Genomic DNA, 26,394 nt, shown 5'->3' with positions numbered 1-26,394 from the left:
TTCTGGGGGCGGGGTCGAGACTGGGCGACCCCAAACGTGGGCTCCCGGCGGCCATGATGAGGCCCCGCCTTTCCGCGCCGCCTGGGTGCTGCTTGTTTTCCCCGTGCCACCAGTCGCCGAGGTAGGACTCTGTCGGGCTAGAACCCTGGGTATCCTTGGTTCGTCTGCGGCTCTGGCTGCACCCGGGACCCGGCGGGGCCTGGTCGGGGCTGGCGCTGAGGCCAGTGGCGAGGAGAGCAGGCTCGATCGCTGGAACTGGGGGCCGGCTCCCGATCGCGACCCAGAGACGCTGGAGGCCAAGGGCAGGGCGGCGAGGCCAGGATCTTGGCTGCAAGCGCAGGCCTCGGGCCGAATCTCTTTCCTTCCCTGAGCTTCCACATTGGTGTAACGCTGGGCGCTCGGGCCTGCGGTCTCCGAACCCGCTACGTTTATTTAGCTCTTTCCATTTTGCCCAGATTGTCCCGCCCTTTGACCCGATCGCCACCGCAAGAAGTAGCTCTGTACCCAGTTTAGTGAAAAACAGAGCCCAGGGCGGTCGTAGCACTTGCGGGAGCGCGTTTCAGGCCCCCGGGAACCGGGGAAACCCGCACCTGCTCACGCACGTGCATGCTCTTTGTTAGTCTGTTCGTGTTGTAAATGCTGTCCGAGTTCTGGTGGCGTCTGGAGGTCACTGCCTGATGGCGTCGCCGAGCGGACTGTGGGGGCATTCGAGGTTGCTGGAGTAATTATAACTAACATTTGTATGCGTAGCTTGCAGTGTTATAATCGATAATAAATTAACTCACTTAGTCTCGGGAGCAACTCTGTCATATTATATTCCCATTTTATAGTTGGGGAATGAGTCATAGAAAGATTACCTAGCTTGTCTAAAGTCATGTAGTAGTAGTAGGTGGTGAAGCCAGAATTTGAAACTGGAGGGTCTGGCTCTAGAACCTCCTCTGAAACTGTTAACACCATGGCATTGAATAGAGCTGCCCAGTGGAAACATCCAGACTATCCTTGGATTCTGCATAATTGAGTTTGAGTTACTTAAGGTAGTAGAACGTTTGGCCAGAAAAATAATGTGGGACCATTGGAGACAATTTTGAAAGCCAAGTTAAGGTGTTTGGTATTCATGGGTGCTATATTTTTTCCTCCATGGTGGCTTAAAAATTTCTCTATGGACCAGCCATGTGAATTTTTAGAAAGGAAAAGAGACACTGGCTTGAAACGGTTAAAATGTGACCAAAGTATATGTGGAGTTTTCTTCATCATTATCTTTCTGTCAGTTCTTCATAGTTTCAATTTTAGGAAGTTTCTATGGCATCACACCTGAAATAAAATTATAATTAGTTACCTTTCATTTCAGTGACTTTCATTCACATTAAATTTCATTTCAGTGACTTAGTGATTTTAAACCACTAGGTGAGTGGGATTCCTTCTACACCTATAGCAGCAGCAACAGCTTGGAGATGGCCAAGATTTCTCCTCTGCTGGTGTTGTGCGCAAGCTAACCACGTTTTTAATATTGACAATATACTTAACACCACTGAATTATACACTTGAAAATGGTTAGGTCAGTAAATTTTATATGTTTTTTATCACAATTTTTAAAAATCAAATAATAAGTCAAAATGACTTAACAATTGCATGTAGGCCACATTAGGCCTGAATATGTAATGTGTATAGGTATCCATTAAACGGTAAGCTTATGTGTATTAAAGCCCTCAGCTTCCATGCAGGATTGATTTTCGTGGGACATACAAGAGGCAAATGAAGTAGGAGCTGAAGTTCTAACTTCTTTTGTATAATTAGCATGGTGGCAGTGGGAATTCAAAGCAGTGGTAACTTTAAGAGATTTTACACATAGATTGGGCAAGACAGGCATGGATGAACAGAGAGGCAAGAAAAGGGAAGAAAAAAATGATTTGAAGGTGGGAGATAGACAATTTTAAATTTATTTTTTATTTTTATTTTTTGAGAGGCAGAGTGCGGGGAGGAGAGAGAGCATCTTAACTTAAGCAGGTTCCAGACCCAGTGCAGAGCCCTACATGGGGATGGATCTCAGGACCCTGAAATAATGATCTGAGCCAAAATGGAGAGTGAATCAACTGAAAGAGTGAAGAGCCGAAATCAACCAAATGAGCCACCCAGGTGCCCCCACACTTAGTTTTAGATGTGTTGAGTTTTACTAGCTGGTGGCATATCTTGGTAAAAGGGTGTAGCAAGACCTTTGAATTCTGGCACTAATGCATGAGCATGATTGGGTCTAGAGATGCAGATTTCAGTTCTTCCACTTAGGAAATGTGGTTGAAACATAGGGAATGGGAGTTAGGGAAGGAGTGCATGCAAAGAGAAAAGGAAAGGGAGATGGGAGGAGTAGAAGAACCCAGATCGTAAGTTTTCTGTGAAGAGAGGATTTGAACAGAGATGTGATGGTCAGCAGGGCCATAATCCAATAATGCTGGGGAGACCTGTGTAGGTTATAAGAGCTGGTGGAGTGAGACCCCTGAAAGTGAAGAAATGGGTCAAAGTCCAAGGAGTCAGGAAGAATGGGAACAAAACACAGAAAGAGACAGACACCTTCTGGGGCTCATCAAAAGAAAAAAACAAAAAAGAATGGATGAATATATAGAGAACACAGATTTCTGGAAGAGGATGGCATTTAGCCTGAATAAGGAAAGAAAAGAAAAACTAAGATTTTTGACAAGTTGGCCTTCTGGGGGAATAAATGCTTCATGAATAAAGATGGATTTCTCTTTAATATAGTATTTACCTGATTGGCTTGGCAGTGCACTTGAGAAAACCTTTCTTCTCTGAAAAATACTGCTGTTCATTTCATTGACTCTCTAGAAAAATTGTGTAACACCCGCTGTCATTATGAAGTCATTATTTGTTTTTGTTTGGGGTTTTTCTTGAGAAAGGGATTTGTTTGGTGTTTTGCTGTTCTGCCCCACTCTTTCAGTCCATTTCTCCTACAAAATATCCAAGAACCGAAATAAGACATCCAACAGACAAATGATAGTGACAGGCTTTCATATGTACTAAGTTTCTATTTCTTACAGTGTCGCAGCAGTCCCTTCAGTGTCGTTCATAAGCCCTCTCATTTTTCTCAGCAGTTCATCCTTTCTAGCCTGCCAGCCCAGCAGTTCTGAAGTCCTGTTCTTTTCCCTCTTTTCTCCCTGCACGACCTGTTCCATCTGCATGTCTTAGCCAGACAGCTCAAGGCTTTCTGTTTCTCTCTACTCTTCTAGCCCCTAGAACAGGAACAAAACTCCTGTTTTGTTCCCCCTCAGCGGTTGATTATATTTCATACTAATAAATGACACTTGAAAAAATTTTTTCTGTTTAATTAAAAAGGAAAAAACCCCACAGCTTTCTTTTTTTTTCTTTTCTTAAAGATTTTATTTATTTATTTGACAGACCTGTCACTATCCCCTTTGCTGTTAACTGGGAGCTGGTCATTCAGGGAGGTCACCTGACATTTTACACAACTTGACATGCACACATTGAGATGGATGGGCCTCTGGAAAAACATGTTTAGTCTTCAGAAGTAACATTTAATAAAAACTTCATCTTGGGTCACTGTAAAATGCCCTATTAGATGCTAATGGAATGTCCCAAACAGCTTTCTGGAATGATCATTTGAATCTGAAGATTATTATTATTATTATTTTTTAAGATTTTATTTATTTATTTGACAGAGATCACAAGTAGGCAGAGAGGCAGGCGGAGAGAGAGGAAGGGAAGCAGGCTCCCAGCTGAGCAGAGAGCCCGATGCTGGGCTCCATCCCAGGACCCTGAGATCATGACCTGAGCTGAAGGCAGAGTCTTAACCCACTGAGCCACCCTAGCGCCCCCCCCCCCACAACTTTCTTCATAGGGATCTTAGTCCAGCAGAAGTTTTTGACAGAATGACCTGTCAAAATAGGTTCTCAAGGTAGTTAGATTAGGGGCTGAGATAATGGAGTGATGCTGTTCCCTCAGCTTTTGCCACGCTGCCTTAGCCAGGGTAAAGACAAGAAAATGTCTCTGCTCAGAATGTGTTGTGCCCTGCACGTGTCTGTGTAACCTGTGTTGTGAAAAGTATGTCCTGTTTATAAGCCACTTGGTCTTAACTTTTTTAATTTTTTCAGGATCATCTATCCTTTGGTACAGGCAAATAAAGCAAATAGCAATTGATCAGGTAAATTTAAGTTTTATTTCTTAGGTGTTACTTTGACATTTGGATGAAAAAGCTAATAACTTGCTTTAAAATATGTTATTTTTCACATAGAAAAATTTTAATGAAGAAAGTAGTCACCTCGTATGTTATTTCATATATCATTTTGTGTCTAGTTCTTAGCTCATGTCATATTTTTATTGAGTGTGTGTTAAGTTTTTTCTTGATTTGTAATCAAAGGTCCTTTCTAAAATGGGTGATTAGAGGGGGAAAAGCTTCAAAATCTTTGATTTCATTTTTTTCAGCTTGTTCTATCAGTTGAACACACAGCATTTTAAATTGGTTTTCTCTGACCAAATGGGGAGTATTTGATTTTGAATTTTAATTAAAACACATTAAAAAAGTAGAAGTAGACTAATGCTTTACTAAAAAAGATAAATAACAAAGCATAGAACAGAAAAGATGAAGGACAAGCTGATTTTTAAAACTTTCACATAGTTGGTAGTCAGAAGTGAATAACATAAATTATTCATTAATTCAACAAATAATTATTAGTTATCTCTTAGGTGCTAGATATTTACTCAGTGTGCCATGGCTTGGGAAAGCAGACATATCCCTTACTAAAATTAAGAAAATAGGACTAATTTAGCAAAAAATTTCTATTCCTTCGTCTCATGTAAATATGTTAAAATTACATGTGTGTGTTCGTGAATTATTTAAGCCAGGATCATGAGCAAGAATAGCTGAAGTTTATAATAATTAGTCACCTGTGTAAGCAGTTTGTTACGAATTGATCTCTTACAGATTAAATGCATAAACCTGTGAATAGAAGGTAATTTCTCTGTAATCGTAAGCCCTAATCCTATGAATTTAATAGGATTTTAATAGTCCCTCTCAGAGCATCTAAAGAAGAGAATATGTAAAGACCCTCCAAAGAAGCAGAAGAGCACAGCAGTGAAAGGTAGGGGCTCTGATGTCAGGCTTCCTGGCTCAAATCCCAGCTTTCCAATGCAAAGCTAAATATTTAGATTTACTGAGTATTTAGTATTTAGATTTACTGAGGAACTTACTAAAATGTAGGCTTGAAACTAATCTTATTTAGAATTTCGCAAAGACATTTCCAAGATTAACTTTTTAAGATTATTGTTATGTATTTTTTTAAAGTAACCCTAACACCACAACTGGTCAATATACTGTTACTGAGAATGTCAGTAGAAATTGTGTGGAACTTATTCGTAGAGAAGACCACAAGAGTGGTAATACCTGTCCATAGTGTCTGAGGATTTTTCTATTTCGTGTGTACGACTAACTGATTTATAATAAGGAGGGGAAGGGAATCCTTCCTGAGGGATCCACATCAGAAACAGGCTGGTTCCTCTTTGCTAAGCAGGCACTTCTGGTAAGGATAGTTTACTGACCTTTTTTTGTATTATTAAAAATTAATAAAGAGTGGTATTTTAGCATTCACCTTTAAAATTATTTATGAACATTTAAAAGATTTGTCTCAGAGAAAAGAATTACCAGACTTCAAAATTTCCCATCGATAAGCTACACTTTTAATTCACCAATGTTTTACTTGTCGGTTCATTTTAAAAGGAGAGTTATTGAATCTAAAAGTTGGGCATCACTTTCTCAGAAACACTCTTATAGCACAAGGAATTCGATCTGGGTGCACATATAGCTAAATGGTGATCACAGTGTAGATGCCCAATAAATGTTACCACTTCTTGTTACCAGATCATTATGGTGACATCATTTTCTTCCCATTTTAAAAAATCAGCAATGAGTAAGACGAATTCTTTGATTCCTTTGCTACAGTTGACAGGTAAACTATTAACAGTTTTTGATCTTCTGAGCTATAGTAGTTAATTAGTATATATTCTCCCTCTTTCTGAAAAGAATTTGGGGTAGTCCACAAAAAGAAAAAGCTTGTTACACTACTGGATAAATTAGTATTGACATACTAAAGTTTCCTAAAATGCATAACAAGCATAAGTGTGTACACGAAAGTGAGTCAGTTTCTTAATGTTATTTATCAGGAAAAATTAGCAAGTGAAAAAAATAGTCTCAGTAGAAAACAGTTGTATGTTGGGTAATTCATCTCAAAACAGTTTTGTTTCAAAATTTTCAGGAACGAATATTCTAGAAATTAATGAGATTAATCTTTACTAATAAAGGAAGAATGGCATTGAAGGAGATTTCCAGCAACAAGTGCTTTGAAGGGTTGCAGAAAGTTTTTGAACATGACAGGTAACTACCAAGAAGATAAAATTTTAGGTATCTCTCGTTCTGCTTCCATCTATTTGATTTCTTAAATAGACCCATGGAAGATAATTGTTATACACATTACCATTTACATGGAAAAATACCTGTGGTTTTTATCAAAATTACCTCATTGTGATATTAATGATTATAGTAAGGTATTAATGGCAAAGAACAAATTAAAGATACGGTACATTTCAGTCTCCACGAACAAACATGTGATACAAGATCTTTAGGATTTATTTTTTATAAAACTGTGTTATTTCACACATCTCTTTATAAACAAAAGCAGTTTTTCTTTTAGTAATATTGGTGCTACATTGGGAGTATTATATTTGTTCTTTTAATTTATCTCCCCTCCACCCCCAAATATGTGCCATGCACAGCAAAGACCCAGGTTGGTTAATAGATCAGTATGCTAATTTGGCCCTATTTTTTCTTCAAGGGCCAAGGTATATTCCTTAAATGTTGATGGAATTACTGATTTTGGACATTAAATCACTTATTTTATGTTTCTGTCTTTAACCAGTGAGAGGCATTGTTTTTTTGTCATTAAAATTGAATTTATTAAGTAAATTAATAAAATTTATTAAATTAATTAATAATTATTAAATTTTATTAAAATTAATTTATTAATTAAATTAAAAATTTTTGGTTGTTAAAATTACAGTGTTGAACTGAGCTGCAAAATGAAATTTGGTATCTACTTACCACCAAAGGCAGAAACTGAAAAATGCCCTGCACTGTATTGGCTGTCTGGTAAGTGTTACACATTTGAGTTTTAGGAAGGAGTTCCTTTTTCTTTTTAACGGCCTTATCTTACTCTTTTATCTTGACTTACTGGTGTGCTTGCTGAGCCATTTGTAAAAGACGTTAGGAGCCACTTACAGTTTACTCTTACTTTATCCTGAGAATAATTTCAGACCTACTGAATTATATTTATTTCACTTCTTTTAAAATTAAACCAAGTAATTTAATAGAGAATAGAAAACTCTGGACTCAATAGCAAGAGCTTCGAAAAGTTAATTGGTACTTAGCTAAGAATTTCTGAAGTTTGTAGAGATTTTACCACTCAAATAGAACAATATTAGGTAAAACCAGAATACCCCTGATACGCTAATTAGAAACTGTAGACAGGTAACTTCTTATAGTCTTCTCTAGCATGTTTTAATTGGACTCCATCAGTCTTCTCTGGTAACAGTCAGGAAAATCACAGAAGAACACTAAAGCTTCTTAATCAGTGGTGAATATTAAAGACTGTAGAGTGAATTATGAGAGAGTTAGTTTTTGCCACCAGTAGTTTGAAGCTATCTGATAATTTTTTCACCAAACATTTTTGGCATTTTATCTTTAGAAGCAAACATAAGGAGAGACTTGATAGATACCAAATTATGTCATAGAGTGCTATTTGTGTTACTTTAAAATTGCTTATAGCTTGGATTTTAATAAATCCTCTCTTATGTGTGCTTTACCAAGGAAAAGCCCCAAATACCAGTCATTTAAAATGAGAATAAACATTTCTTTTTTTTTTTTTTAAAGATTTTATTTATTTATTTGACAGAGAGAGATCACAAGTAGATGGAGAGGCAGGCAGAGAGAGAGAGAGAGAGAGAGAGGGAAGCAGGCTCCCTGCTGAGCAGAGAGCCTGATGCGGGACTCGATCCCAGGACCCCGAGATCATGACCTGAGCCGAAGGCAGCGGCTTAACCCACTGAGCCACCCAGGCGCCCCTAAACATTTCATTTTAAAAGGTAAAAATTTTTTTAAAATAAAAAATAAAAATAAATAAAAGGTACATTGAGTATCTATCTGATTGTTACCAACAACCCACTTCTGTGATTGAAAAAAGCAAACTGGTTTTGCAGGAAGAGCATTGGGTATTGCCAAAAGTAACAAGAACAAAAGTGCATGCTTGTTTTAGAAACAGTATTGTGTAACTGATGGTGGCCTTCAAAGTCATGTAATCTGTAGAATAGGTAACGGTTTCACAGGCCTCGAGAATTTATGTATTGACCAGTATCACGTGACAGAGTGAACAAGTTTTCTGACTGTAAGTTTTCTGTCTACCTGGTGACAGCTGCTGGAATCCTTTCTCCTGGCTCTAAGTATAATAACCTAGATCAGAAGTACCAGGATATTGTGTAAGAGGTACTAGAATAATAAGACCTATCTTCTGAGCTTTGTGAGTAAAAAACAGAATTTGTGTTTGTTTATATCACATGACAGGACAGTTTCCATAGTGAGATTCTGAAGAACATAGACCTTGGAACCTAAGGCTTGATTTTCTTAAAAAAAAATAAAAAAAATTAAGGTTGTCAGACTATATACACTTGAGAAATAATAGCAAAAGAATTTCAGGATATTAATTTCCTGATAAGGTGAAGGAAAACAATGGCAGAGAGACTGACCTCAATTGTTATATTTCTAAAATTACTAAGGTAACTGAATTAAAGCTTCCAAACTGAAATTCTAAAAGATGGTCCTGATGGCATGGTTTGCATCTCCCAAGTCAAGGTGACCATCAGAGCAGCCCTTCCTTAGCCATATACCCAAGAGAATTGAAAATATGTGTCCATATAAAAACTTGTACAAAAATGTCCATATATTACGTTATACATTATTTAAAATAGCAAAAAAGTGGAAACAAACCAAAGGTCTGTCAACTAACTAAATAAGTAACGTGTGGTAACAGTGGAATTACTGCTCAACAACAAAAAGTAATGAAGTCCTCACAGATGCAACATGCATCATGGGTGAACCTTGAAACCATGCTAGATGAAAGAAGCCATCCACAGAGAGATGACATAGTGTTAAATTCCACTTATGTGAAATGTCCAAAACAAACATCCATAAAGTCTAATTACCTAGGGCTGAGGAGGCAGGAATTAGGAGAAAATAGGAAGTGACAGCTGATGGGTATGGGTTTTCTTTTTGGGGTGATAGAAATGTTCTAAAATTAGATAGCGGTAGTGTTCCATAATAGTCAGTATTCCAACAGCCATGCAGCCGTACACTTCACATGGATGAATAGTATGGCTTCTGAATTCTACCTCAGTAAACTGTTAGCCAAAAAATCCCCAAAGCTCTTCATATAAAGTAAGCTTAGTTGATAAAGATTAGTATACTAATACTAATATTAATTAGTAACCCTCTTTATATTTTTGAGAGTAATTCTGCTAGTAGAATTATCTTCATTTCTATGAGTCTGCAGTTCATTTCCTAATACCTTCATCAAGGAATTTGTGTTTTGACTAGGAAAAAAAGATGAATTTTTCTCTGGTTGCTAAACATTTACATTTCCCAAGTGTAAGACACTGTGCACTGGGTCTGAGACATGACTCAAGGCTTTTTACATTATCACATTTAGTCCTCATAGACATGCTATGAGATAATCATAACAATATTATCCCCATTTTACAAATGAAAGAACTGAGGCTCAGAATATTCAAGTTACCTGCCTGATTTTGGTTAGCCAGTAAGTGAGTTACAAATCTAGAACCAGATCCTGTCTGAAATCCAAAACCCATTCTTGTTACCCTTTTACCTTGCCTCTGAATACATTTACACTAAGGTCATCAAGACCACTGACCTTTTATCAGTATTTGGGGTAGTTCTTCATCATGATGAGGCATCTGTATCTCTGGAAGATGCACTAGGAAGGAACATTATGGACAACCAAGGACTTTGTTCTCCTGCCAGGACTCATGAAAGTATGTGCATCCTAACGTTAAACGTGAACACTTCATCCAGTGATACTTGTAACTTTGTATCTTGTAATCATGTATTAATTTAGTCTTCACTAGCAACCATTTCATCAGGCCCTGGCTGGCCGCTAGGGGATAAATGGAAACTATAAAAGTGTCTCATAGTTAATTCATACTGCATTGTGCATACTAGTAAGCTTTGATATCACTAATTATCAGATGTAGGGGGATATTTAGCATTGGCCACTGGGAAAAGGGTGTTGGGTTATGTGATACTTAGCTCATCCATCTATTGCTGGTTTATTCTTGGCCTTTCTGTAATGAGAGGATTCAGTCGTCTCATTAGGTATTAGGCAATACCTAGGGAAAAAGGCAGAAATAGCTGAAAATTTAAGGAAGGTATGTGGTGACCATTTCTCCTTAAAATAGCAAGGAATACAGAGATGATCAAGCTGAATTTTGTTGCTGAGGACTACTCATACATAAAAAAATAAAAATTGAGTCATTTACAGTATTATGATGACTTATCATGAATATTTATGTTTCGATGCAGGAATAGTGACGTGTTTCATTAGCATGTTTGACAACACTCCACTAGGCTTGAGAGCACATTGGCTTCCACACCATATTGCCATTCCACAGTTTGAAAATTTCTGAATTCCCAAATATCTCTGGTCCTAAGGATTTCGATAACTGAAACTTTAGTGAGTAACTTTGAAAGGACAGCTGTGGGAGCATTTAACGTAAGATAGTTTTCTTAGATTAATATTATTGTAAATTTTATGAGAAAGGGAACTTTATCGTCTCCTTTAGAATTATTATTTTTTTATTTTTTAAAGATTTTATTTATTCATTTATTTGAGAGAGAGAGAGAGAGCACAAGCAAGCAGAGAGAGAGAGGAGGAAGCAGGCTCCCCTCTGAGCAGGGAGCCCGATATGGGGCTCAATCCCAGGACCCTGAGATCACGACCCTAGCCGAAGGCAGAGGCTTTAACCCACTGAGCCACCCAGGCGCCCCTAGAATTATTTTTTTTAAGAAGTGTTTTAATAATACCAAATGAGCTTATTTTCCTGCATTATAAAAGGTTTACATCTTATAAACCATTCACAGGGTAGCATGAGATAACACTATTTCTGATCCTCAGGTTTGACTTGCACAGAGCAGAATTTTATATCAAAGGCTGGTTATCAGCAAGCTGCCTCCGAACATGGCCTCATCATCATTGCTCCAGATACCAGCCCTCGTAAGTGTTCTCAGTCCAGAGATCCTTTGTAGAAATAGCAATCTTTCAGACTAAGTCATAAGTGGTATAATGTAATATTGCCTTATTTTTTATTTATTTTATTTTTTGGCTACTATCTCTATTAATCTTTCAAATGATATCAGTACTCTAAAATACCATGCTTTATATTTTCCTCACTGTGAATCTTGCTTATGACATCACTCTTATGAGAGTTTTTTTGCTATTCCCATTTTGTAGATTAAGACACTGCAAAACAGACTGAGCAGCTTAGTTAATATATCATATTGGCACTAGTGCCAAAATGCATAAAAATATTTCTATTCCATAGGTTAACTCTCTTGTCGCATAAAAATTATGGTCTTTTCTCATCTGCTCACCAGACAGCTTAATGTGTATTGGCTTTAATATAAATAACTAGCATGCTTACCTTAGAGAGATGAAACTATCAAATATTTGAGAGCTCAGTCCATTAGAGAGTTAGAACTTACATTGTGACCCTAGAAGTCTCAGGAAATATAATTTATTAAGTGGGAGCTAAAATTATCTGGAAGATAAGTGGCTGGCCTTCGGAAGTAGTGCATTTCCTTCACAGGACATATACACCAATGCAAGACTTATCTCATTAGAAATGTGATAAAAAATTTAATTCTGAATAGCATCAGAATATTAAATGCCTAGAAATAAACTTGTAAAATGCGAAGATTTATTTTTTTTAAGAAATATAAAATTTGCTAACCGTCCTAAACGAAGACTTTAATGAATGGAAAAATGCCATGTTCGTGGATGAGTGTACTGAATATCATGAAGAGGTCATTTTCCTGAAACTACATATTACTGTAATTCTATTAATAGTCCTGATAGTTGGCTTTTTAACCACCTGCAAGCATATAAAATAAAACCTAATAAATTTTTAAAGATTATAAGAAAATCCCACTGAGGGATGAATAAATAGGGGAAATATAATGGAATGATTCCAAAGTTCATAGGAAGTGTTTTCAGTGCAAGATAGTGATCTGAGCACAAGCATTTGTCTCCCTTCCCTTCTAAGAGAAAAGAAGTTTTGGTAATAGTGGGGGGTCCTCAGGGAAGGAATCTCAACACATTTTAGAAGAATAGAGAGAGGGTATAATCCTTTGACAGGTAAACAGTGAAGAAGCAGATATTCAGAATACATAGGAGGGCACTTCATCAGCAAAGAAAGCCAACGTGCCTGACCTTAGTAAAGTGAATTCTCTGGCCTGGAAGGGTATTCCCTCTCACACCTTATTGGCTAGAACTAGTCACGTGGTCCCATTCAGGGACAAGAGGGCCAGGGCGTATGTGCCCCAAAAGGCAGAGAATTGCAATATTTGGTGAACAGCTCAAATACAAATGAACTGTCAGGTTCATTTATTTTATTTATTTATTTTTTTTTTAAAGATTTTATTTATTATTTATTTGACAGAGAGAGATTACAAGTAAGCAGAGAGGCAGGCAGACAGAGAGAGGAGGAAGCAGGCCCCCTGCTGAGCAGAGAGCCCGATGCGGGACTCGATCCCAGGACCCTGAGATCATGACCTGAGCCGAAGTCAGCGGCTTACCCCACTGAGCCACCCAGGCGCCCTGTCAGGTTCATTTAAAAGAGTGTTACTAAACGTGGAGTAGATGAGACCACAGGATATGTCCTTGCTAGGGGGCTGCAGTATTAAAGGAGAAGATGAGAGCTGGGACTTCGGCACCGGTGCTGGATTTTATGTGGATGCCACTGAAGATCCTTGGAAGACTAACTACAGAATGTACTCTTATGTAACTGAGGAGGTAATTTCATTGTATTTATTAATCGACGATTTCCAGTAGTTTGGTCCCTCTAGTCCTGAGAATTTTAAACCAGGGTATGGAACTGGTGAATCTATTTGGTACAGATTTATTGATTATGTTAGTGAACATTCCAAAGTTTCCTTGTATGGCAATCTTATTTACTATGGTTTAAATTAATATTAAGTACAATTTTAAAGAGGGTAATAATTATATTGATACCTATGTACACTACCCAGAGTATACACAGAAAACAATATATGAAAAAACTCTAGCGGCTGGTTTATTCAGATATATTTTATACTGATTAACCAAAGCTTATTTAGAAAGGGTAAAGGTAAATATTGCTTCTGTTAATAATATTTTTGTACAGTTTGTTCATTTTTCTAAGTTTTATTATTTTAATTATTAATATGTATACCATAAAAACCCAGAAACAATAATATAAAATTTTTTTAATTTTTTATTTATTATAAACATATATTTTTATCCCCAGGGGTACAGGTCTGTGAATCGCCAGGTTTACACACTTCACAGAACTAATAATATAAAATTTTAATCACACATTATTCCATGCCCCAAATAATAACTATGTCTTGGTATATTCTAGGCTTTTTTTTGTATGACCAGTTTTCATACAGTTGTAAAATTTTTTCATCTTGTTCTTTTTTTTTAGTTGTATAAAATAGATAATTTTGAGTACTCTACTTGTAACATAGCCATAATAATTGCATAATATTCTGTCATATGTCATACTTTAGTTTTCCCTAATGTAGGATGTTTACATATTTACATATATTTCTTATCACAATAAATTTTACTACAATGACTGTATGTATAATTCTTTTTCCCTATAGACTTTTCCCTTAGAATAGATGTCAGGAAATGAAATTACTAGACCAAAAGTTAAGACATTTTTAAAGGCTCTTTCTGCATCATCCTCTTTAATTTGCTTTCTGAGGATTCCTTTTTTCCAATGATATATTAATAATCCTTCTCTACCTGAGATTTTTTTTTTCATCTTTATTAGCTCATAGTATTTTGGGACTGTGATTTGGAAGTGTTAATTGTGTAATTATTTTATATGACTTTGAAAAAGTCTAAACTTGTTTCTTTCATACCTTTTGTCACACTATTAAATTCTCTCCAGCTTCCCCGGCTCATAAATGCCAATTTTCCAGTGGACCCCCAAAGGATGTCTATTTTTGGCCACTCCATGGGAGGCCATGGAGCTCTGATTTGTGCTTTGAAGAATCCTGGAAAGTACAAAGTAAGATTACCGAAGCTTTCAGTGACAAGTATTTCTCTTGGGTAATAGAAGTCAGGAACTTTCGAAGAGTGAAATTAAGATACTGTTATTTTATAGTACTGGGACTAAACTTTCCTAGCGTTGGGAGTTTCAAGGAGCTATAAGGGAAGAGTATAAAATTGGACCACACAATTCTATGCTCCAGAATCAGAAGTATAGGAATTCTATCACAGTTGGTCTACTAGAAATATGATAAAACAATTTTTGTTGCTTCTATTCAAACTGTAGTCTTCTAGGCTTTTTTTTTTTTTTTTTTTTTTTTTTTTTTTTTTTTTTTTTTTTCATAAAGTTGACTTTGATTTTCTGAGGTAGAAGAAGATATTCATGATTTGTAACAGTTTAATTATTCTCTCTTCTCATTGCCTCTGATGAAAATTGGATTGCAGCTTAACTGGAAAATAACACTCAGTCTTTCCATTCATTTATTTTAAACTATGTAGCTTTTCTTTTTGTTGTTTAAAGAAGCCAAGTTGGAATAGCCACCATATGTAAAATGTCCTCCTGGGCAGGGCTGCCTACAGTCATGTTGAAAAAGGAAACGATGAAATAGTGATAATCTCAGGATTGCGTCTGTCTTTAACATCCCAGGACTATCAGATAGCTCAAGATTTCTTTAATGCATTTCTTTCCCTTAGAAAGAACGTCTTAGCCATTTCAGGTGTGTCCTTGAGAAATGACAGTATTTCTTAGAGCAGTTTCTTATTGTGGCACCAGATATTTTTCTCTTAGTAGGCATTATTATAAAGTTGAGCTAATTCATGTCTTGACAGTAGGTTTTTAAATTAAGGCCTTATTTTCTATTTTTTTGTACATAAGGCAATTAGTTTATTACATCCAAGGGAGAAAATCAGATTTGGTTGTTTTTTGTCCTTTAAAAAAGTTAGTAGACATTGATAAATACATACTTTGATAAGCGCTCTGAAACTGAACGTTTCCATCTCTGCCACTTATCCAGTGAAAAACAGGACTGCATAGAACACAAACATTTAAGGGCTTTGCTCAGTGCTTTCTTGGCCCTGCTTAAGAGAAATAATGTGTGTCTGATTTAATAACATGTTCACAAAGGTGGTTATAAACGGTTCTGTAGTATTACTCATTAATTTTAGATGGAAAAAGTGAGTAGAAAAAATACAAACTTGTGTTTGTGTCTTATTTAATAAAAATGTAAGGTATTGCTTTACAGTCTGTTGGCACATATGGCTAATTAGCTCTTAACGGAACACACACAAGCTGTATAATGGAGAGGCCTGCAATCTGAGTGCTTCATCTAGCCAACAGAAAATTGTTCACAGGGAAGTTTTCATGGCAAGTCAGTTTATAAGCAAGATGCAGATGAACTTCTGAGTTTTTAAGTAAGTTGCAAATGTTCATTTTTTTTTTTTTTTTTTTTTTTGCAAAATATAACTTGTTTTTAAATTTCCTTTCTTTCTGAAGTCTGTGTCGGCATTTGCTCCCATTTGCAACCCAGTGCTCTGTCCTTGGGGCAAAAAAGCCTTTAGTGGATATTTGGGAACAGATCAAAGTAAATGGAAGGTAGGTACTGGGATGGCTGTCTTCATACTCATTCTTAGGTTTTCAAACCTGTGAAAAATCTACACACCACAGACATTATATTCCTAACTCACTGAAAGATCCAGAGCTAAAATAATTAACAAAAGCATATACATAGAACGATATCAACAACAAAAAAGCACTATTTTCTAGTTGTATTGAATTGTGGTGGATGTTCCGAAACTACATTCTTTTTTCTGAGAGTGATTAATGTTTATGTTTGTTTCTAAATTAACATTGCCAGAAAATACCACATTTTATTGCTGACTTTAGAATTTGCCTCTTATTAACCATGTACACAGGAAGCATGAGTCCTAGCCTTTTAATTATTTCACATATCTCTTTCAAAATCCAGCATGTCTCAGATTTGGATTTTAAATTCCAGGCTTTAAAGTCTTTAAAAATAGATGCTGTGTGATGTATATTTATGTGCGCATTCCCAATAGCAAGATTGCTTTTTCAAGCAGGGGACCAGATGCTTCAAAATGAAAATTAAAAAAATGGCTCTTTCTCTCGAGACCTGTTTGACTTTTGTGCAGAAATGCAAACATCGCCAAGAGTTTGAATATTTTGCAAATGCATGCATTCATCATGTGCATGTTAACAAGTAGAAAATACTTGAGTGGAAGGAAGAAAAAGGCTTTTCTGTCCTACTGTTGTGTGTTCAGGGTCATTCACACATGGATCCTAATTTTATTTAAGATGGGTCATTAAAATTCTTACAAATTGGAGGGTTAATCTTTAGTCACCACACTAGAATTCTATTTCGTGTAGGCTTAGATTTGTAGGGGCACCTGGGTGGCTCAGTGGGTTGAAGCCTCTGCCTTTGCTCGGGTCATGATCCCAGGGACCCAGGATCAAGCCCCACATCCGGCTCTCTGCTCAGCAGGGAACCTGCTTCCTCCTCTCTCTGCCTACTTGTGATCTCTGTCTGTCAAATAAATAAAATATTTTTTTTAAAAAAGTTTTATTATGTTTAGATTTGTATTATAGTGGAAGAATGCAGGAAGTGATTACTGTTAAGTATTTTGTGAGCTGACAGTGCACGCACTTGGGTGTTTAGGGTCCTTACCAACTGTGCAGAGCCTGTGTGGAGTTTGCAATGTTAGGTCACGAAGGTGATAACCTTTCTCCTTCACGTGGGGCTTAGGTTCTGATGGGAGTTGGGTAAAAGACCAACTGGTGGGGTCATTGGGTGGCTCAGTCAAGCGTCTGACTTGTGATTTCAGCTCAGGTCATGATCTCATGGATTATGGGTATAGCCCTGCATTGGGTTCCCCACTCGGCAAGGAGTATTCTTGGGATTCTCTCTGTCCCTTTGCTTGAACTTCTTCTCTCACTCTCTGTCTGTCAAATAATAAATAAATCTAAAAAAAAGGAGAAGAAAAAGAAAAAGATGAACTGGTTGGAAGAAAGGAGGGGAGAGGTAGAGGCACAGGTAACCTCTAAAGAAATCTAATTATATAATTTTTCTCTAAGGGACAGTTGATTTTACCATCTTAATTATGTTGCATTTAGGCTGTCATTTAAATTACTGTTGAAATAAGGAGGCCATGCAGAAGTATGAAATCACGGAACTTAGCACTAGTTGGACTTTATAGATCCCCTTCCATTGTCTCCTTATAAATAGTTTAAAGAAAGCAAGTCTTAAAAAAACAGAATACTTTAGAAGGGAAATCTGGGGTTTTGCCTGTCTTATTTGGTGCATAGAAGTTATGGGTACTGAATATATATTAATAATCAAGAATACTTAAAGGTGGATGGTAAAATATACACTTGTATCTAGTGGCAGCTCTTCAGATAACAAATGTGAGGAGCTGTTTATATGATTCAGATTATTTAAATTAAATCTTCCTGAAAGCTCACCGGGACAGCAGACATTTGGTGCTGTTCAACAGACCACAGAAGAGAAGGCTGAATGTATTTAAGTCTGGAATTAGAGCCAAAAAGAAGAGGCAACAAAATAGACTATTTGAAATCGATAATATCTGGAAATAGAAAAAGATATAAATAAAGAAGTTAGAAGAAATAGTCAATTTGTGGAGGGATTTATAAAGATACAAAATTACAATTTTGTTTTTGTTCTTTTTGGAGTGGAGAGGTGATTAAGAACCTCAAAGGTTTAGAAGAAAAAAGTTTATTCTGTGAAGAGTGCTGAGATACAGAATTCTTGCCACTAGCCCAGGACTGCTTAGAAGTAAAGAAGAGGCTGTTAGTGTGGGGCATAGATTTCTGAAGACCTTATAAATAAAAACCAGGCAAGACAAGAAAGCATTTTTCAGATTTAATCATCCTTAGAGCTTAAATAACATTAAATTTCTATTTGGTTTTACTGCAGTCTATTTTAAAGAACATCTTTCTGGGCACTTTCAAATTTATTTTTCAATATTTTTCTTTTTCTAGGCTTATGATGCTACCCACCTTGTGAAGTCCTACCCAGGTTCCCAGCTGGACATACTGATTGATCAAGGGAAAGATGACCAGTTCCTTACAGATGGACAGTTACTACCTGATAACTTCATAGCTGCCTGTACGGAAAAGAAAGTCCCTGTTGTTTTTAGACTACAAGAGGCAAGTACTAGGAAACCTCAGCTTGTTCTAAGTAACTATAAGACAGAACTCCAGGGGTGCCTGGATGGCTCAGTCAGTTAAGCATCTGACTCTGGATTTCAGCTCAGGTTATGATCTCAGGGTTGTGACATCAAGCCCCATGTCTGGCTTGTGCTCAGCTCCAAGTCGGCTTGAGATTCTCCCTCTCCTTTGCACCCCCCTCCCCGCACTCACTCATTCCCTTTTTCTAAATAAATAAATAAATAAATAAATAAGCAAGATTCCACAATACTTTATATTTCAGAATTTGAAAAGCTACCTCTAGTAAGGAATTTTTTAATTATAACAAGACACTTAAAGTGAAAGCCTTCTTACTAACCTATGATCGCATCCCACAGAAAGAGGAAAGCTTTCAGAAGTGAAAAGTATTTATAATTTTTTGTCCCACCATAGAACCAGTGAAAAACAAGAAGCTTCATGCTTGAATATGACTTCAAGAGCTTTACTGGCTGTGTCTGTCTTGACACAGAGCTGTTTACACAGTAAATAGCAAGTATAACCTTCTATCTTAATTACTCTTCACTTTATATACACATCTTAGCCTCAGGAACTGTGAACTGTTTGTCTGAGGAACACTTAGGCACTTTATACTGTTTGAGTTAGTTGCTAATCTATCCATTGTGATGCTTGGCATTTTTTGTGGTTTAAGAATAATTACTGAATTTCAATTGGTTTGTAAGTTTTCTTTGACTAAAAGACTCTTGACTCTCTACTACTTACGTACCTCAATGCTAAATCGTTAAATTAAAGAAATTCTACTTCTAGTTTTTTAAAATTCCTTATTCCCAAGCTTTGGAATATAATATAAACAAAATATTTCAGGATGAAAAAGTGAACACTGTAAATTACAAATGATTATGATTTTAAAAAACATTTTATTCATGTTCTAGGGTACTGTGTCAGGCACATTTATCTAAAATGTATAATTATGATATATGTCCAGCTAAATCTAGGTCAGTGTGTAGAGTGGTACATTTTGGTTTACAAAAAACGTTTTCACAGCATTAGCTCATTTTATCTTTATGGGACCAAATGAGCGACCATTGCTGTCCTGTCTATCTGGGGTGGTTTTTTTTTTTGTTTGTTTCTTTTCCTCAACATTTTTATTGTGTCAGAATTCTATACATAAAATTTACCACCTTAGCTTTTTTAAAAAAAGGGTTTTGTATGTTTATTTGGGCGTGGGGAAAGAGCACAAGCAGGAGCAGGGGTAAGGGGAGAGGAACAGGGAAAATCCTCAGACTCCCCTCTGAGCACAGAGCCCCACAGGGCTCCATCCCAGGATCCTGAAATCATGACCTGAGCAGAAATCAAGAGTTAGTTGCTTAAGAAATCAAGAGTTAGTTGCTTAACTAACTGAGCCCCCCAGGTGCCCCTCCGTCTTAACTATTTTTAAGTGTACACATCTGTGCTACTAAATATATTCATAATGTTCAGCCATCACCACCATCCATCTTCATAACTTTTTATTTTGTAAAATTGAAACTTTATACCTGTAAACACTAATTTCTGTTCCTTCTTCCCTGCTCCAACGTTTGGCAACCATCATTCCACTTTCTCTATAAATCTGACTACTCTTAAGTATCTCATATAAGTGGAATGACACAGTTGTTTTTATAACTTTCTTTTTAGATTGTTCATTGTTAGTCTATAAAAATGTGGCTGATTTTTGTGTGTTGCTTTTGTACCTTACTACTTTAGAATCCTCAGGGTTTCTGCATATAAGATCATATCACCTATGAACAGAGATGATTTTATAGGTTTCCAGATTGTATGCCTTTTATGTCTTTTTCTTGCCCCCCTGTTCTAGCTAGGACTTCTAGTACTATGTTGAACAGAAGTAGCAAAAGTGGCACCTTGTCTTGTTCCTGATCTTAGAGGAAAGGCTTTCAGTGTTTCCCCATTAAGTGTGATGTTTGCCGTAGGTTTGCATATATGGCTCCTCTCTGTGTATTTTATAGGCTCAGAAAAGTATTAATGTATCTAAGGTCACACAGCTAGTTTACAGTAGAACCAGAATTGGAAGCAAGATCATTTGAATGGGAATTCATGTCCTCCTGTAATCAGTCTAACCATTCCCAAGCAAGGTGAAGCAGTGTTCCTGAGGAGCATGGAATTCGCTAACACAAGGAGAATTCATATATAACCTGCAGTCTAATTTATACAACAAATCACAGCAGTCTCCCTATTTTTTTTAATTCCCCTAATATTTTGATCAAGTAAATAATATACATATTATATATAATAATATGTAAGATTACGTATATAAGATTATATATAATTATATATTATATATAAGATTATATGTATAATAAAATAATAAAATTTAATTTCCCTAATATTTTGATCATGTAAATAACACACACATATATATGATATATTTATTTACATATATGTTTACATGTATATATAATATTTACATGTATATGTGTGTGTGTATATAGATCATGTGGGAAAATATGTCAAAAACCAATATATTAAATTTATCTTATTTTCTCTGAGTGTCCATCTTTAAGTAATAGTATTTTCTTAGGTTAATTTAAACACTTACCAGAATTACAGGTTTTTAGTCAATAACCAACTTTGAGAAATCCACATTCAAATTTGATGATGAAGTAGTGTGTTATAACTACATTAACGATAGCTATACATAATGTAATAAACCGTTTTTCTTTCCGAGTCGTCTCTTGGCACCAGCAGTGTTGGATGCCTCTTCCTCCCCTGAGGCGGTGCCAGGAAATTCTGTTGTTACTATCAACAATCAAGTTTTAGCCTGCCAGCAAAGACTGAAAGATCTCTGGAGTTTGTTATAAAATCAGCATCGAAGTAAAATACTGATGAAATTCTTTGAGGGAGACAAAATAAATCAACTTATTTATATCTGAAATGCTTATATCCTAAGCAACTTAAAAAACACAGCTGGGTATATTTAATGAGTCAAGACAAAACATTCAGTTCTAAAAAAAAAAAAAGTGGGACAGTATTGAAATTACCAGTCACAATCTTTAGGTCAGACAGTTTGTTGTTCACTTTTCCTTCCAGCAAGTACAGGTTAAGAGCAAACCACACTGTCCAAAGTTGGAATTGAATGAGCAACTGAGTAGATATGACTGGGCATGGCTCCGGAGAGGCTGCCTTTAAGTTTTTCAGACCAGCTTTGACTGACTTCAGATGACCTCAGGTCTGAGAGTCGTATCTGCCATATCATTGACATATAAGTACAATAGAACTGTTTTTCCTTATGAAATAGGAGCAGTAGGGGAACCTGGGTGGCTCAGTGGGTTAAAGCCTCTGTCTTCGGCTCAGGTCATGATCCCAGGGTCCTGGGATCAAGCCCCACATCAGGCTCCTTGCTTGGCAGGGGTCCTGCTTCTCCCTCAGCTCTTTTGCCTCTCTGCCTACTTGTGATCTCTGTCAAATAAATAAATAAAATCTTTAAAAAAAAGAAATGGGAGTGGTGAAGCATTAAGTAGACTGAGAAAAACAGGGACTATATGTGAACTAAGGAGGAAGATCGAGAATTATTACAATCATGTACATGACTTACCAACTTGATTTATTTACCTCTTTTTGGAGTTAAGTGCTCACCGCCTATTTTTATACTCTACTGTCCGAAAAATAATTGAGAGGTAACTGTGGTGCATAGGGATATTTGTCTGTTACCTCATAGAATGTTACTTTTCCTGTTTTGGCTTCAGCAAACCTAAATTGAAAAAGCACTAGACAGCAGAATTCTGATAGCATTCAAAGATCAGATCTTACTTCGAAGCCTCATATGTCTTATTTCCAGTTAATTGAAGTTACATTGTGAGGAAGAGATTTCAGTGACCTGACAGAAACTTCCAGAAACAACACTGAAGCAAGGCTATCCCTCCTCTTCAAGTCTCAGGCCCTTTTCGAAGACTCAGAGACTGTTTTGGCCGCTGCAACACGTGTTAGAGAATAGTAGGAACATGGCTGAGAATTCTAGAAGTGCAAGGATCTCATGTGTCCCTGTGTGCTCCTGCTTAGCGCAGTCACCCAGCACATAGACTCTCAGGATGTGCTTATGAAATAAACAAGTGAGCACCTTTCAGGGGTCTTCTTTGTATCCTGAAGAAACTAAATAACCCAGGGATTCATATCGGAGCTTTTCTAACTGGGTCTAGAAAAAGTTGGGGGAAAACGTGGTTTGTTAGAGTAAGTGTTCATCATACTGCTGAGGCACTGCTGCTTTTTTTGAGAGCTGAGGGAAGATTGAAAGAATGTGTTCATTTATTTTTATACTCTAAGAGAGTTTGCTACTGATGATTTTTCCATTTAAAGTGGGAGGTACAAGACCAAACCAAGGCTCCCTCAAGGGTCAGTGAATCTATGGAATTGCACAAGCTGCTTAGCAAACACAGCATACCAGCTCAAAGAAGTCAGTTAAAGGACCTTAACCCATGTAATAATATCAAAAAATAGAACAGGAGAACCAATCAAGAATGACAAAATTAGCTCAAATTATATAAGCATCTTTTAGGCCAGTAGTTTAATGTGTTCTCCTGCCTTTAAGTTGACATTTTAAAAACTTGGGGTGCTTCAGTGGCTCAGTCAGTTGGGCGTCTGACTCTGATTTCAGCTCAGGTCATGATCTCAGGATTAAGAGGTCAAGCCCCCAATGGGCACTGTGCTCAGTGGGGAATCTGAGTTCTCTCTCTCTCTCCTTTTGCCCCACCCCCTGCTCACGTAACGCATGCGCACTCTCTTAAAAAAAAATCTTTCTCAGTATGTTAGGATAGGCCATTTGCTATTTTATCGTAAAAGTGGATCTTCTGTTAAATATCACTCTGGAAGTTATGGACAATGGCTTTGTATCTTAGATAAAAATATACCATAATCTTGGAGTACACTCCTGAGAGCTCAAAATTATAACTTTGTTTTATCCTGAGACTTCTCTAATAAAATAACAATAATAAATAATAACTAGAATAGTCGTAGCTATCCCTTGTGTGCCTGAAACTGTGCACTACATTAAACTGTGAAACTACATAAGGTTGGCAGACTCGGTCACGTTAGGGACTGTCGTGCACAGGTGTGGGGGCAGAATCCACATTTCATTGTGTTTTGGAAGGAGGCTGCCCCCAAATTACCTGGAGTTTAACCCCTTTAGGTTCTTCCCACCTTCATTTTTTCTTTTTCCTTTGAAAGTGTCTTCATATACTCAGAGGACACCCCAAGGAAGCATCTCCTCTCCATTTATTTAGATGTGGTTTTTATTAACCAGATAGTATAAGATGTGTTTATTACATTTTCTCTCTGTTTCAGAATAATTTTCAAAATAGTTAACTGACTTTACCCAGTGTGGTTTATTGCTAAGGGATGTCAGGGTTTGATGAATTATTCCTTTTTCCTTGAATAAAGATGCGATATGCTTTTCTTGTGTAGGAGGTGAAATTCCTAAGTAGACTTACGATGGCTGTGTTTGACTTCCCAAACAATGTTTAACCATTTTGGTGGATTTTTGCTCTTTCTCTGTATTGTCTTTGTTTGCTTTTTTTGTATTTTAATATTTTCCATCTTACCGATGTTAGTGTGTTTCTTCTGTGAGTTGAAACCTCTTGCTTATGTTCCTGACTTCTTTAAAGAATTTTTTTTTTTTTTTTTTGACAGAGATCACAAGTAGGCAGAGAGGCAGGCAGAGAAAGAGGAGGAAGCAGGCTCCCTGCTGAGCAGAGAGCCCGATGTGGGGCTCGATCCCAGGACCCTGGGATCATGACCTGAGCCGAAGGCAGAGGCTTTAACCCGCTGAGCCACCCAGGCGCCCCGTTCCTGACTTCTTTAAGTTATTTTATTCCTTGTTGATAAGATCACCTGTTTATACTGTACATTTAGCTGATGTGTTATTTCCTCTCTTTGCATATTAATGGCAGCATCCAGAAACTAGACTATGCCGTGTTTCTTTTTCTTTCTGTTTTTGCTGTTCTTGTAGTGTTCAGTGAAAATGTTGAAGTACAAGTACTTATAAGCTTGATTTTGATTATAAACCTTCCTCATGCTGTAATAATTTCAGGATTTACAAGAAATTCAAGTGACTTGAGAGATATATTTAACATCCTTAATATCGATGTTTCTGACTAGTAAATATCTTACCATTTCTTTCTTTTGTCTTCTAGGGTTATGATCATAGCTACTACTTCATTGCAACCTTTATTACCGATCACATCAGACATCATGCAAAATACCTGAATGCATGAAAAACTTCAGATAAGAAAATTTGTTCGAGATTACACAAAATTTGCTCAAGATTATAGAAAGGGAAAAATGATTTCAAGACATTGATTTCATAGTGCTAAAAATGCATCATTCCATAGTTGAATCACTTTATGGATAAATATGTAAAACCTGCTTATGATTTAAAAGTTATCCTACCAGTGTTTGTATGGGAAATATTTAATATTTTACAGCTTTGTCAAGGTCATTTGAAAATCATTGTTGTATTAACCTCAAACCACAGAACATATGAATATAATCCCATTTTAATCTTAGAATACTAATTCAGGAACAGGTGTTAGAAGTAATTTAGCCTAAACCCCTCACTTTGCCAGACTTGAAGTCTGTGAAAGCATGGTCTGTCTTCATTACGTTCACTGTTAGATCTCTAAGTGGTTAGCAACTAGTTGGCTTTTAATAGGCATTTAATAACTATGTCTTGTTAAATAAGGAAGTAGGCTCAGAAAGGTTAAGTAAATTCCCCATCATTACACATTTATTTGTGAGACAGCTAAGATTAGAAGTCAGATTTCCTAAACCCATTCCACTGAAATTTCTTATCTCTTCAACCAAACAGATTTATGGACCTTGATTTCTGGAATCTCCTAAGAGACAAGAATTAAACAATAAGATTCAATCTGAAAATAGCTATATAAGAAAAGTTGTTTCATATGTTACTGTAAACACAGTATTTTCCTTCAGTTACACGGAGAAATTTAGTTTGGTGAGTGCACCAAGAATAGTAACCAATCTCTGTAAGTACCCTATTGTGTTCCTTTAAGAACTTAATGAATAAACTTTTGAACCTGATGCAGTCTGATTATTTTAAAAAGATTTTTCTGTTGGAGACGCATGAAGATTATACACTTTTTAAGTTTTAATTCATGTAGTTAACATAAGAGTGCTATATTAGTTTCAGGTGTGCAATATAGATTCAACACATCCATCTGTTACTCAGGGCTCATCAAGATTAGCGTATTCATCTAGTTCACAAAGATTATACAAATTAAACATTCAATAAGACTGTCTATTGTAAAATAATTGAAGAAGCCATCAGATTCTTAAAGCTATAAAATTAGTACTATTTATTTATTTAATATATTTTTTAAGATTTTATTTATATTTATTTGACAGACAGAGATCACAAGTAGGCAGAGAGGCAGGCAGAGTGAGAGGAGAGAGGAGGAAGCAGGCTCCCTGCTGAGCAGAGAGCCCATGACCTGAGCTGAAAGCAGAGGCTTTAACCCACTGAGCCACCCAGGGGCCCTTGGTACTGATTATTTAAATTTTTTGTCATTTCCTCTAAAGGTCAAAGCAAAAGATTTCTTAGAATTTGTGCCTGCTTGGCAGTATAACTCCATTATTAAAGAACTAATCTAGGTATTGCTATTACTGGATTTGGCAGATATAATGAAAGTCCCTAATCAACTGATATTCAAATAAGAAGATGATCTTGTATACAGTGTGTTCTCACCCAATTAGGCCTTAAAAACAAGGCTAAAGCTTGCTCCATAGGAAATCCCACCGTGGGCAATAGCCTCAGCT

General features: G+C 36.6%; 1 protein-coding gene across 9 annotated transcripts; it reads left to right on the top strand.

Annotated features, from left to right (window-relative positions):
- Positions 1 to 25,659, top strand: ESD (esterase D). 9 transcript variants are annotated; one of them, XM_059144121.1, is made up of 12 exons: positions 33 to 121; positions 1,968 to 2,133; positions 4,116 to 4,165; positions 4,946 to 5,102; positions 6,273 to 6,391; positions 7,074 to 7,162; positions 11,253 to 11,351; positions 13,024 to 13,148; positions 14,296 to 14,415; positions 15,889 to 15,987; positions 18,409 to 18,576; positions 24,753 to 25,659. In XM_059144121.1, exons 5-12 carry the CDS (start codon positions 6,294 to 6,296, stop codon positions 24,831 to 24,833), a joined length of 879 nt encoding a protein of 292 aa, XP_059000104.1. In that variant the 5' UTR covers positions 33 to 121; positions 1,968 to 2,133; positions 4,116 to 4,165; positions 4,946 to 5,102; positions 6,273 to 6,293; the 3' UTR covers positions 24,834 to 25,659. The 9 variants fall into 9 exon arrangements, with proteins under 9 accessions (XP_059000101.1, XP_059000100.1, XP_059000105.1 ...); XM_059144118.1 differs by lacking the exon at positions 1,968 to 2,133 and having other exon boundaries at positions 1 to 121; positions 5,019 to 5,102; XM_059144117.1 differs by lacking the exon at positions 1,968 to 2,133 and having other exon boundaries at positions 1 to 121.
- Positions 25,660 to 26,394: the final 735 nt, after the last annotated feature.

This window comes from Mustela lutreola, chromosome 13 (genome assembly GCF_030435805.1).
Source record: "Mustela lutreola isolate mMusLut2 chromosome 13, mMusLut2.pri, whole genome shotgun sequence".
Classification (NCBI taxonomy): domain Eukaryota; kingdom Metazoa; phylum Chordata; class Mammalia; order Carnivora; family Mustelidae; genus Mustela; species Mustela lutreola.
This window is presented reverse-complemented; position numbering and strand designations above follow the sequence as displayed.